The following is a 12,304-nucleotide window of genomic DNA, read 5'->3' on the forward strand; positions in this document are numbered from 1 at the left end:
CCATCTTATCCTTTGGTTTATGTTTGTCATATTTTTCCCCTCTGTCTATTAATATCCTTTATTGTACCCATACCGAATCTCTTTAGTACTGAACCTTTCTCCAAGTCTCTCTGTCCTTTCTTTGTTTCTCTGTCTGTAGGGCTCCCTTTAGTATCTCCAGTAGGGCAGGTCTCTTGTTAGCAAATTCTCTCAGCATTTGTTTGTCTGTGAAAAATTTAAGCTCTCCCTCAAATTTGAAGGAGAGCTTTGCTGATAAAGTATTCTTGGTTGGAAATTTTTCTCACTCAGAATTTTAAATATATCGTGCCACTGCCTTCTCGCCTCCATGGTGGCTGCTGAGTAGTCACTACTTAGTCTTATGCTGTTTCCTTTGTATGTGGTGAATTGCTTTTCTCTTGCTGCTTTCAGAACTTGCTCCTTCTCTTCTGTGTTTGATAGCGTGATCACTATATGTCTCGGAGTGGGTTTATTTGGATTTATTCTATTTGGAGTTCGCTGAGCATTTATGATTTGTGTATTTATGTTGTTTAGAAGATTTGGGAAGTTTTCCCCAACAATTTCTTTGAATACTCTTCCTAGACCTTTACCCTTTTCTTCCCCTTCTGGGACACCAATGAGTCTTATATTCGGACGTTTCATATTATCTATCATATCCCTGAGGTCCATTTCGATTTTTTCAATTTTTTTCCCCATTCTTTCTTTTATGCTTTCATTTTCCATTCTGTCATCTTCCAGGTCACTGATTCGTTGTTCAGCTTCCTCTAGTCTTGTACTATGAGTGTCCAGAATCTTTTTAATTTGGTCAACAGTTTCTTTAATTTCCATAAGATCATCCATTTTTTAATTTAGTCTTGCAATGTCTTCTTTATGCTCTTCTAGGGTCTTCTTGATTTCCTTTATATCCCGTACTATGGTCTCATTGTTCCTCTTTAGTTCTTTGAGTAGCTGCTCTAGGTGCTGTGTCTCTTCTGATATTTTGATTTGGGTGCTTGGGCTTGGGTTATCCATATCGTCTGGTTTTTTCATATGCTTTATAATTTTCTGTTGTTTTTGGCCTCGTGGCATTTGCTGAACTTGATAGGGTTCTTTTAGGATTTGTAGACCAATTGAAGTCCTTATCTCTACTTTATCAGATCTACAGCTTCGTGGAGTACACTTTCTCTAACTAACCAGCAGGTGGCGTCCACGAGCCACCTGTTCTCCACAAGCCAGTTCTCCCCTGCTTAGCCTTTTTGGTGAGTGGGGGAGTGAGTCTTGTGGGGTCCAATTGGTGTACCAAGCTTGCGTGTGTAGTTGGTGTTGCCTGCCCTGTGTATGGGGCGTGTTTCTGGGCAGTCAGGGAGGGGGGAGTGGCTCTAACAATCAAATCTCCCTGGTGATCCTAGAGTTTTAAAGCTGCTGCAATAGTCTAATCCTTCAGTTCAGTCCTGCCACAGTTTGTCTCTGCCGCTGACCCACAAGTCCTTGGTATTGGCGTATGGCTCCTGAGACTTGCAAGTGGGCCCCTCTTCCAGGCTGTGCACCCCGGGTCCTCTGTTGAGGGATGACTGTGCTATGTCACAGGTGAGTGCCGTCTCCCCAGGGCAGTTCTGGGCTGCTGGGCTGTGTAGGGAGGCTCCCAGTCTGCTGAAATGATGGCTGAATGGGGCTTTGTTAATTCACACTGCTCTACCTTCCCAACTCTGGGACAATCAGCTGAGGTTGCAGGGAAGGCTAATGTCCACGCCCAGTTTTGTGGTGTGTGCCTGTTATTTGAAGCACTTCCGTCACACTGGGTTGTCTGGGGCAGTTCTGGGCTATGGGGCTGGCGATGGGCAGGAGTGTTTCCTGTCCACCAGGATGATGGCTGTGAGCAGACACCCCCCTTTTCTTGGGAAGTTGTGGTGTTTAGTGAATTTTCTCAGTCACTGGATTATTGCGTTTTGTCTCAGAGCTCTCCTAGTTCTGCTCTTGACTTGACCTGCCCAAATAGTAAGTCTTTGAAGCTTTCTGTATTGGGCTTCTTAGAGTAATTGTTTTAGAAAAAGAAAAAAGGATTAAAAAAAAAAAAAAAAACAACAAAAAAACGGGCCCTCCTCAGAGATCTAATGGGTTATTGAAATGCTAAGAGACAAAGCAACCAGGGCCATTAACGAAAGGTCCACAGGGCAGAGAGATCAGCTTTTCTTCGGGATTTGCATATGCGCCTCAGGGCCCTTCCCCTTTCTATGTTCACCAGAACTCCAAAAATCCTCCGCTTTTATTTTGGAGTTTCTCGTGTTGTTTTTTTTCTATGCCTGTCTCCTGTCTGCTGGGCTGGCTGCTCTCAGATTCTCTGGTGTCTGGTCTCAGTCTATCTATGGTTGGAGTTTGGATCAGTAGAATGAGTTTCCGATAAGGGCTGCCACTGCAGTTCTCCCTTCTCCTTCCCGGAGCTGACAGCCCCTCCTCCCCCGGGACTGAGCCTGGCAGGGAGGGGCGTGGGTCCCCTGGCCGCAAAAACTGACAGATTTCGCTGATCTCAGCAGTTCCACGTTTTCATGAGTGTTGTATGAAGTATGCCCAAAGTCAGATTGCTCTGTGGTGTCCAGTCCACGCAGTTCCTGGCTTTCTACCTACTTTCCTGGAGGAGTAACTAAAACATACAGCTCACCAGTCTGCCATCTTGCCCCGCCTCAAAAACTAGCTTTAGAAATAAGATGAAACCATCAAAAAAGAGCTAGAAAATCAGAAATATATCATAGCAAAGGTGAAACTCCATAGAAATTAAAAAAAAAAATCAAGTTTGTTGCTATTCATTGTAAAACTAATACATGCTCATGATAGTAAATTTGAAAAAATTTACAGAAGGGGGAACGTCATATACAATCTTACTACCCAGAGACCGCTATTCACACTTGGTATCTTTTCTTCCAGCAGTTTCTCTATACACAGGTTTACACATCTGTGTTCATATTACATATTCAATTTTGATTTTTTTTTACTTAGATCACAATTTTACCACATTATTTCATCCATCATAAACATAACTTTAAATAGAATGATTTCTATGAATCATAACATTATTTAACCAGTCCTTTACACTGTGATGTTTTTCTTTCAATTTTTCATTATTATGAACATAGCTATCATTTATATAAACATTTCTAGAAGTGGAATTATTAAGACTCTTGATGCATAGTGGGCTTTGAGACTAAAAAGACTTATGAAGACCGGACCTCACAAGACTGCTCAGTATAGCTGCACAGGCTGTGCACTGCAGAACTCCAGGGGAGCCATTCACACAGCACATAATGTGCACCACTGGACGCAGTAGCTCTGATTCTTAGTTGATCAGTGTGGTGCAGTTCTTCAGCTGATCACCACAGCTACTTCCCATAGTCTTGCACTGTTCTGTTTGCTACCTGTTATCTTTTCCAACCCTGCAGGTAGTTTGGTTGTCTAATATAGACTACAACTGTAAAACTTAAAATGACTGCATCAGTTATGATTGCACCAAATTACTTAAGATGTGTATTATAGGCCTTTTCTTCCTTGAAGATAAGCAAATGTATATAGCAAAAACACAAAGCACAACACCCAAAAATGTAATTCCTAAAATAATATTTTAAAAAAATCTGTATTCAAAATTAACAGATTGACCAGATGCTTCTTTTTCTCTTTCCCCTCAAAATTCCACTGAAATTACAAAAGAAATGTAAAAACATGGAAAAATCAAGAGATGTGTGGAATAAGAGGAAAAGGTGGTTCAGAAAAAGAAAAGTGTTCAGAAAAAGTTTTGAAATATTGAGGAATTTCTAAAAACTATAAAGCAGATGGGGTCAATCTGACAGAAAAAGGAGAGCTAAGAAACCTGTATACTAATGAAGGTGAAGGAGGGGCTAAAGAAGTGACTAGAAGCGCTTTATCAATGGACACCTGAAACTCCCAGGAGAGGTAGGGAGCTAGAGCAGGTCACAGGAGGGTAGTGCTGAGCTGGCATGCCTACTTAGTGCCTGCGCAACAACCAGCTGAGACATCTGTCCAGAGGCTGTAGTGGGAAAGAACAGTTTTGTAAGGGAAGGGATGCTGGGAGGGAGGTGGATTCAGAAAGGAAATCAGGGCAATGCCCCAGAAAGCTTCAGATTGCTACAACATCAAAAGGGAGAAGGGTGAGAGACATTTGGGACAACCATGAACAGGCCAAATGCATCCAGGCACCTGCGTCCACTGCTTTTTCCTTCCTCCACTGAGAGAGGAACCCAGACTGTTCAACAACAGCCAGGGAAGGGCAGAGCTGGAGAGTCCTGTAACTAGCTGGCAGCCTCTCCATTAGGACTTCATACCACACACCTTCACAAGAGCCGAGTACACCCACACCACTGGTCAATGTGATAGATCTAGACATTCAGTTATAAATATAAATCAACCTTGAGAGCTTACCAGTATTAGAAGAAAACAATCAACCTAAAAGCACCACCAGGATAAACAAGCAGAGCAAAGAAAGGGAGACATAAGACAACAAATGCAGGAGACATAAGAGAACAAATAATACTAATTTTAACATACTCAAAGAGGCTTGAGAGAATATTGCATCCATAAAATAAGAGAGCAAGCTCTGAAAAACACCTCATGATATTTAGAGTCTTTGTGAATTGAAAAAAAAAATACAACAAAATTAGAAAAAAAAACAAAACACCCTCGATAGGTTAAATGGAGAATACATATGACTAAAAAGCTACCTGAAAGAGAATGCTATGTCAACAAATAGACTAACTTACTTGAAATGGACAATTTCCTATAAAAACACAGATTACCAGAACTGACTCAAGAACAAACAGAAAATCTGAATAGACCTGTAACAAGTAAAGAGGTTGAATTTATAACTCAAAATCTCACAAAGAAGACCTGGGCCGTGCTGGCTTCACTGGTAAATTCTTAATGTCCAAACTTCACAAACTCTTCAAGGAAACAGAGGAGGAGGGAATACTTCCCAATTTATTCTATGATGCAAGCATTACCCTGAACCAAAGCTAGACAAAGTCATCACAAAAAAAGAAAGCTATAGACTTATATCCCTCATGAATATAGACACGAAATGCCCAACTAGCAACACATAAAAAGGATTATATACCATGGCCAAGTGGGATTTACCCCAAGAATGCAAGGCTGGTTTAACGCCCTTAAATCAGTTACTATACTATATTGTATTGATAAGAATAAAGGGCAAAAACCACAGGATCATCTCAATAGACACAGAAAAATCATCTGATGAAATCTAACATCCATTCCTATGACAAAACCCCTCAAGAAACTAGGAATATGAAGGAACTTTCCCAAAGAAGTGTAAAACATACACTGAAAACAATAAAACATCACTGAAAGAAATTAAAGGCCTAAGTAAATGGAAAGGCAATCTCATGTTCATGGATTTGAAGACTTCATGTTGTTAAGATGATAATATACCCCAAATTGATAAACAGATTCAACACAATCCCTATCAAACCCCATCTGATTTTCTGGTAGAAATTGACAAGCTCATTCTAAATTCATACTGAAATGTAAGGCCCCCAGAATAGTCATAACATTCTTGAAAAATAAAGTTGGAGGATTTAGTCCTCCCAATTTCAAAACTTACCATAAAGCTATAGTAGTCAAAACAGTGTGGTACTGGCAAAAGGACAGCCATATAGATAAATGGAATAGAACTGAGAGTCTGGAAATAAGTGCTTATATATAGGTAAAATAATTTTCAACAAATGTGTCAAGAAAATTCAATGTTAAATAAATAGTTTTTTCAACAAATGGTGCCGGAACAATTGGCTGTCCACATGCAGAAAGATGAGTTTGGACCCCGACCTCACACCATACACAAAAATTAACTCAAAATAGATCACAGACCTAAATCCCTAAATGCACGTTTTCAAATGTTCACTGCAAGTCTGAGTTAACAGCCAATTGCTCAGAGTTGGTTTCCAGGGTCCTCTCCCCACAGCAGTTGCAGGTCCAGGCTTTGAGCCAGCTTGCAGTGTATTCCTACCTGCACCAACCATTAAAAAGTAGAACCCCACATATGCACATTGAAAGACAGTGTAAATGTAAATAGAAAAAAGGAATGAAAGAAAGAACCAATGAACAAATGTACAAATGAATGTACAATTGTCCTTCTTACCATGAGGTTAATGGACTTTTCTCTCTGTGCCAGTCTGAATGTATTATGTCCCCCCAAACGCCATTATCTTTGATGTAATCTTGTGTGGGCAGACCTATCAGTGTTAATTAGATTGTAATTCTTTGAGTGTTTCCATGGAGATACGCCCCACCCAACTGTGGGTGATGACTCTGATTGGATAATTTCCATGGAGGTGTTGGCCTGCCCATTCAGGGTGGGTCTGAATTAAATTACTGGAGCACTGTATAAGATAAGACAGAAGGAGCAGGCTTGCTGCAGCCAAGAGGGACACTTTGAAGAAAGCATAGGGGCTGCAGATGAGACAGTTTGAAGACAGCTGTTGAAAGCAGATTCTTGCTCCGGAGAAGCTGAGAGAGGACAAATATCCCAAGTGCAACTAAGAGTGACATTTTTGAGGAACTGCAGCCTAAAGAGGAATGTCCTGGGAGAAAGCCATTTTGAAACCAGAATTATGGAGCAGACACCAGCCACGTGCTTTTCCAGCTAACAGAGGTTTTCCGGACACCATTGGCCATCCTCCAGTGAAGGTACCCAATAGCTGATGTGTTATCTTGGACACTTTATGGCCTTAAGACTGTAATCCCCTTTTATAAAAGCCAATCCATTTCTGGTGTTTTGCATTCTGGCAGCATTAGCAAACTAGAACACTCTCTCGCCCCCTTTTTTGAGCATTTCATTGAGAATTTTGAGCATTTCATTAAGAAATGAAATTTTGAGCACTTCATTAAGACTGTAATTGCCTTTTATAAAAGCCAATCAATTTCTGGTGTTTTGCATTCTGGCAGCATTAGCAAACTAGAACACTCTCTCTCCCCCTTTTTTGAGCATTTCATTGAGAAAAACTGCATTTCTAAATCTTTCCTCCATTCCTTTGATATATATGTAAATTTTTCTAAAAGCTAAACAAGTCCCTTGTTAGGTTTACAACACAAGCATGTTTTCCTTAAGGGTCTGGGGCCACCTCTTTGAAATGTAAATATCAAAATAGTGCCCCAACTCCTTGTCACCTTGGGAGTTTAGCCTAGGTATCTTCCCTTAAGCTGTAACCATCCCTTCATCTTAGAGATACAAGTTTTATATACTTTTTGGATAAAGGCAACTAACACAGGCAGCCACCCCAATTATCAGGTGAATTTAGGATGAACTATGGAAAAAGATAGAGCAAACAGGGCTGCTGTCAAATCCTCTCACATGAGGACAAGTTACTGTTTATCCTGAGAACACATATGTAATGAATTGTATCTCTCTGGCTATATAAAAGGATGAGATTTCTTTCTGTGTCTGTAATCTCAATAGTAGATGGCCTGTGATGTGCACTGCAGTCTGACTTAATGCTTGTTCTTTTCTTTCTCTTCTACACACGTAGAGAGGAATTTCCAAGTAGGCAAGAGATTTTATTTTTATTTTTTCCTGACAATTTCCATGATATACTTAAGTAAAAAGCAAAGTGCACATTATACATAAAATATATATAATTATATTTTGCACACTACGTAGCACAGTATTTTTTATTTAAAAAAATATACATTGGTGTGTCTTGAGGTATCTATATCAAACTATTAAAAGTTATTACTTCTATGAAGAGGAACTGGAGATGAGAAGAGGAATTCTAGTTTTTATTTTATAAACATCTGTAATACTTAATTTTTAAAAAATGAGCATATATTACTTTTTTAATAAAAATTAGCAAAATAACTTACTTGAAGTTCTCAAGTATTCTTGTCAACTGTCATTAAAAATATTTTTCACATGAAACTGTTTCTCCTAAAATGATGTCACTTTATATTAAGGAAATCCATATAAACAATATGGAAATGCTTTTCTTTGTAAACAGGTAGTGAAACACTTGACTTTGGATACACAAAGCGTCTTACCTGGACACTGAATGAAAGACCAGTTGTATCTGCTGTCCTCTAGACACATGCTGGAGTTGAGAAGGGGCTGTGGATAGGAATTTCCTGAAGGGGGCTGTGAGGGCATCTTCACCGGTCCTTTAAAGGAACCCTCTATGCATTTCCCTTTGCCAGTATTGCTGGGATCAGTACACCAGCCACAGCCTGGTTGCTCCAAACAATGACTACAGGTACAGTAGCCCGAACAATTTTCAGCTATAAAAACAACAGAAGATGCAATTTCACTATCAGAAGATTTGAATTCATAGTATTTAAATTACTGTTTTAACAAGCTATTCAACTTCTTGAGTCAAAATTCCTATTCTACTGTGATCCTTTAAATAAAGTAATTTTTGCCCAATACATACTAGGGACTCCTCCCCTCCTCTCTCAATCTCACAATGCTGGAAGAAGAAGGGATTTTAGAGTTCAAAGGTCATCTGCTAGAAAGCACTTACCTTTGCGTACCAGGACATTAAGATGTGGAGAGATTACATGAATTGAACAACATTACATTGAAGTTAGGCGAGTTAGGTCTTATCCTGTGACCTTCCCTACATTAATTTACTTGTGTCACTGTGCCTGATCTGCATGAAGGTTCTCACCATGCAGGACTGCAGGACTGTCTTAAGGACAGCCTCTGAACAGACTTGAGCAGAACAGCAAGACCAGCCTTGTCCCTAAAACGTTCAGAGGCTGACAGCACTGCCCCACAGCAAGTGCTGGCACCCACACACTGGGCATTCCTGAGTGCCTGGAGCTGACTTGTTCACTTACGGGGGCAGCTGCTCATCGTATACCATTCCATACACTGGCCAAAAGGGAAGGAGGCCACGTAAGCGTTGGAGTCCACACACTGCTTCATGTTGCTGCACCACATGCACTCAGAGCTGCCACTGGTGCACTCTCCACACGCCATTCTCAAGGCACAGGGTGTCCGGCACTGCTTGGCACTGTGGTTCGCTGTGTATTAAACACAAGACACTGAGAGCTCTCACCGTGCTGGCTAAGGTCAAAAGCTTTTCAAATGTGGTTTGTAATCTATTAATGTGCCATGAAATCAATTTAGAGGGCCACACTAATTGAAAGAGAAAACAGAAAACATTAGAATCAATATGTACTGCTTAGTTAACTATATTTATACACCTGGGGAAAAAATGGTTTTTCTTTTCAAAGCACATTAAGGACACAGATAAGGAAACAAGCTAATCTTTCTATTATAGTAGGAGTTTTAAGCCCTTAGAATACAGGGGACCAGAATGAACTTCAGGGATTCAAACCTTTCTCAATATGCAAAATCTTGTATGTTTATACATTTTGGGGGGCAGAAAAACCATAGCACCCATTTAATTTTTCAAATGGTTCATGATCCAAAAAGATTGAAAAGCTCTCCTAACTGGAAGTTTAAAAATTACATTTTAAGATGACACCTACAATGCCATAAATTTTCTTCTACACCTCTGTATTTCTCAGACGAATTACAGTGCCCTCCTAAAATGGGACATTATAAACAGAGTCCAGTCTCTCAAAAGTATATATAAAATTTCACCTAAGTTTGTGAGTCCTTGTGTGGGAGGAGGAAACTAGCCTTGGGCATGTCAGCATGCTACAGAGACTGTCCCTCTGCCTGCTTCCCAAAGGGCTGGTCTAAACGCAGTCCAGAAGAGAGAAATGCAAACCTTTTTGCTACTCAAAGTATGCCCTCAGTATTCTCCCACAGCTTTAGCATGGATCTGGTGTGCTGCAGTTTGCTGTTACAGAACTGTTCTCATCTTTTCTCTCTTGCTGATATTATCTGTTTATTTACTGTCCCTGCAGTAATCTTTTTTTTTTTAAATTAAATTCAGTTTTATTGAAATATATTCACATACCATACAATCATCTATGGTGCACAATCAACTGTTCACAATCAACTGTTCGCAGTACCATCATATAGTTATGCATTCATCACCCCAATCTATTTTTGAACATTTTCCTTATATCAGAAAAAATCAGAATAAGAATAAAAAATAAAAGTAAAAAAGAATACTTTGGATTGACCACAAAAAGATTTGAAAATTGATCTAAAAGGCAAATTTCTTAATGTTGGCAGAGAAATGCTGTGGAAGAAGGAACAAAAAATGAAAATAGAAACAAAACAAAGATTACGAAAGATTACAAAAGATTACTGCAGGGCAGGATATGACTCCTCCTCATCCCACCATTCATTTAGTTTTTGTCTCCATTTTTCTATTCATCCATCCATACACTGGATAAAGGGAGTGTGATCCACAAGGTTTTCACAATCACACGGTCACCTCTTGTAAGCTACATTGTCATACAACTGTCTTCAAGAGTCAAGGCCATTGGGTTGTCGTTTGATAGTTTCAGGTATTTACTTCTAGCTATTCCAACACATTAAAACCTAAAAAGGGTTATCTATATAGTACATAAAAATGCCCACCAGAGTGACCTGTCGACTCCATTTGGAATCTCTCAGCCACTAAAACTTTATTTCATTTCATTCTGCATCCCCCTTTTGGTCAAGAAGATGTTGTCACTCCCACGATGCTGGGTCCAGATTCATTCCCAGGAGTCATATCCTGCCCTGCGGTAATCTTTTATCATCTTTGTAATCTTTTGTAATCTTTGTTTTGTTTCTATTTTCATTTTTTGTTCCTCCTTTCACAGCATTTCTCTGCCAACATTAAGAAATTTGCCTTTTAGATCAATTTTCAAATCCTTTTGTGGTCAAAAAACCAATCAATCTCATTGTTAACTGGAATCTTAGGTTCTCTGTTTATGCTTCAAATTAATACTCTATCTGTTTTTCATGACTACCTCACACATCTTAATATTTAACTGTGCCTCCTATGGTTTCTCTCTCAATGAACTTCCAAAAACACGTATTTCACCTGTGCACTTACCAGGCCTTTCACAGACACTACCATTGAGTGGGTTGATGCAGATTGTAGCTTTCAATCCCCGAGTACTAGGTTCTGACAAGATTCCACAGAACCCAGCGTCACTGGGCTCTGATGGCATCCACTGTAGCAAACTGTTTGTAAATGGGGACATATCTTCCCAGCACCAGTAGGACACGTTGATCTTCCGAAGGCCAACCCATGGGGTTAAGGTGAGCTTGGACTATAGGCAAAACAGACAAAACTATGAACATAATCAATCTCTTGATCAAAGTAGGCTTCTAAATAAAAACAAGCAAATTACATATACATCCTGAAGACAGATACAGGAAGACCTCCTTGCCCCTGCTGCAAGACCACTTTTGTGTTATATATCATGCCTGACACTTCAATATGGCCATTTTACAAAGGACAAAAATAAAGCTCAAAGAAGATAATATACCAGATTTTTCACAGAGGAAAGACTGATAGAAAAACAATAATTAAGTTCCTGAATTTCTACTTCCTATGACAAATGCTATGAAGAGACGATCACTTCCTAAACTTGGTTTATTACCCATTAATTCACAAAATCCTCTTATCAGTATTTATGACAGATCTGTTGTCTGCCTGTCCTCATTCAGATCATTAACTAAGACTGTTTTGGGCTCCAACCAGTTCAGCTGACTGAAGATTCCCATCTGCAGCCAGGGGTGTTGCTTGGCACTGCATTTTTTAGGGAATGGAAGGACAGTGTCTCCCTGCAATAGTCTCAGTCTCCTGCTCTCCTGCAATTTCCCTCTCACTGCAATTAAAAAAAAAATATTTTTAATAAAGGTAAAGTTGACCCATAAGTGAAAGATATTCCTAATTTTGGCAGTTACAAAACAAAAGGTACAATGTATTTCCATTTTTGAGAGGAAAAAATATATACGCCTATAAAAAGACCAAAAAGAAATATACCCCAAAATGGTTATTTTTTGTTATAATAATGAATGACATTTATTTTAGCTTTATTGCTAGTATTTTCTAAATTTCTTTTGAAATGCGTATTTTCTTAAGAAAAAAAGAAAATTAAAATTAATACTTTTCAAAAGTTCTTCAATAATTTCCTTTTGTCTTCATGGTAAAATTCAAAACCATTAGCACTGTAGACAAGACCTCTCAGGATTTGGCCTTCGCTCTTTTTGAGACCCAGCTATAGCAATTTCCTTCCATCCAGCTAGCAGGCCAGCCATGCAAACTTACCTGTAGCTCACCCACTAAGCCACTCCTTCAATCTCTATTCTTTGCACATTGGGGGTACCAATGCTCAAGAGCCCTTCCCTCTTCACTTTCTTGATTCCCTCCTTCTCACCTCTAGGGGTTACCTCTTCCCT

The 12,304-nt window shown here is 39.5% G+C and overlaps 1 protein-coding gene across 3 annotated transcripts in view; it reads right to left on the reverse strand.

Annotated features, from left to right (window-relative positions):
* Positions 1 to 12,304, reverse strand: part of ATRN (attractin) — a 183,141-nt gene that overhangs the window by 84,391 nt on the left and 86,446 nt on the right. For all 3 annotated transcript variants that reach the window (XM_037811187.1, XM_037811188.1, XM_037811189.1), the window contains exons 16-18: positions 10,950 to 11,169; positions 8,821 to 9,006; positions 8,026 to 8,259 (exon numbers count right to left, since the gene is read on the reverse strand). In XM_037811187.1, coding sequence (XP_037667115.1) covers positions 8,026 to 8,259; positions 8,821 to 9,006; positions 10,950 to 11,169 — 640 coding nt within the window. The remainder of the gene's footprint in view (positions 1 to 8,025; positions 8,260 to 8,820; positions 9,007 to 10,949; positions 11,170 to 12,304) is intronic.

The sequence above is a fragment of the Choloepus didactylus genome, chromosome 19, assembly GCF_015220235.1.
Source record: "Choloepus didactylus isolate mChoDid1 chromosome 19, mChoDid1.pri, whole genome shotgun sequence".
NCBI classification, from domain to species: Eukaryota; Metazoa; Chordata; class Mammalia; order Pilosa; family Megalonychidae; genus Choloepus; species Choloepus didactylus.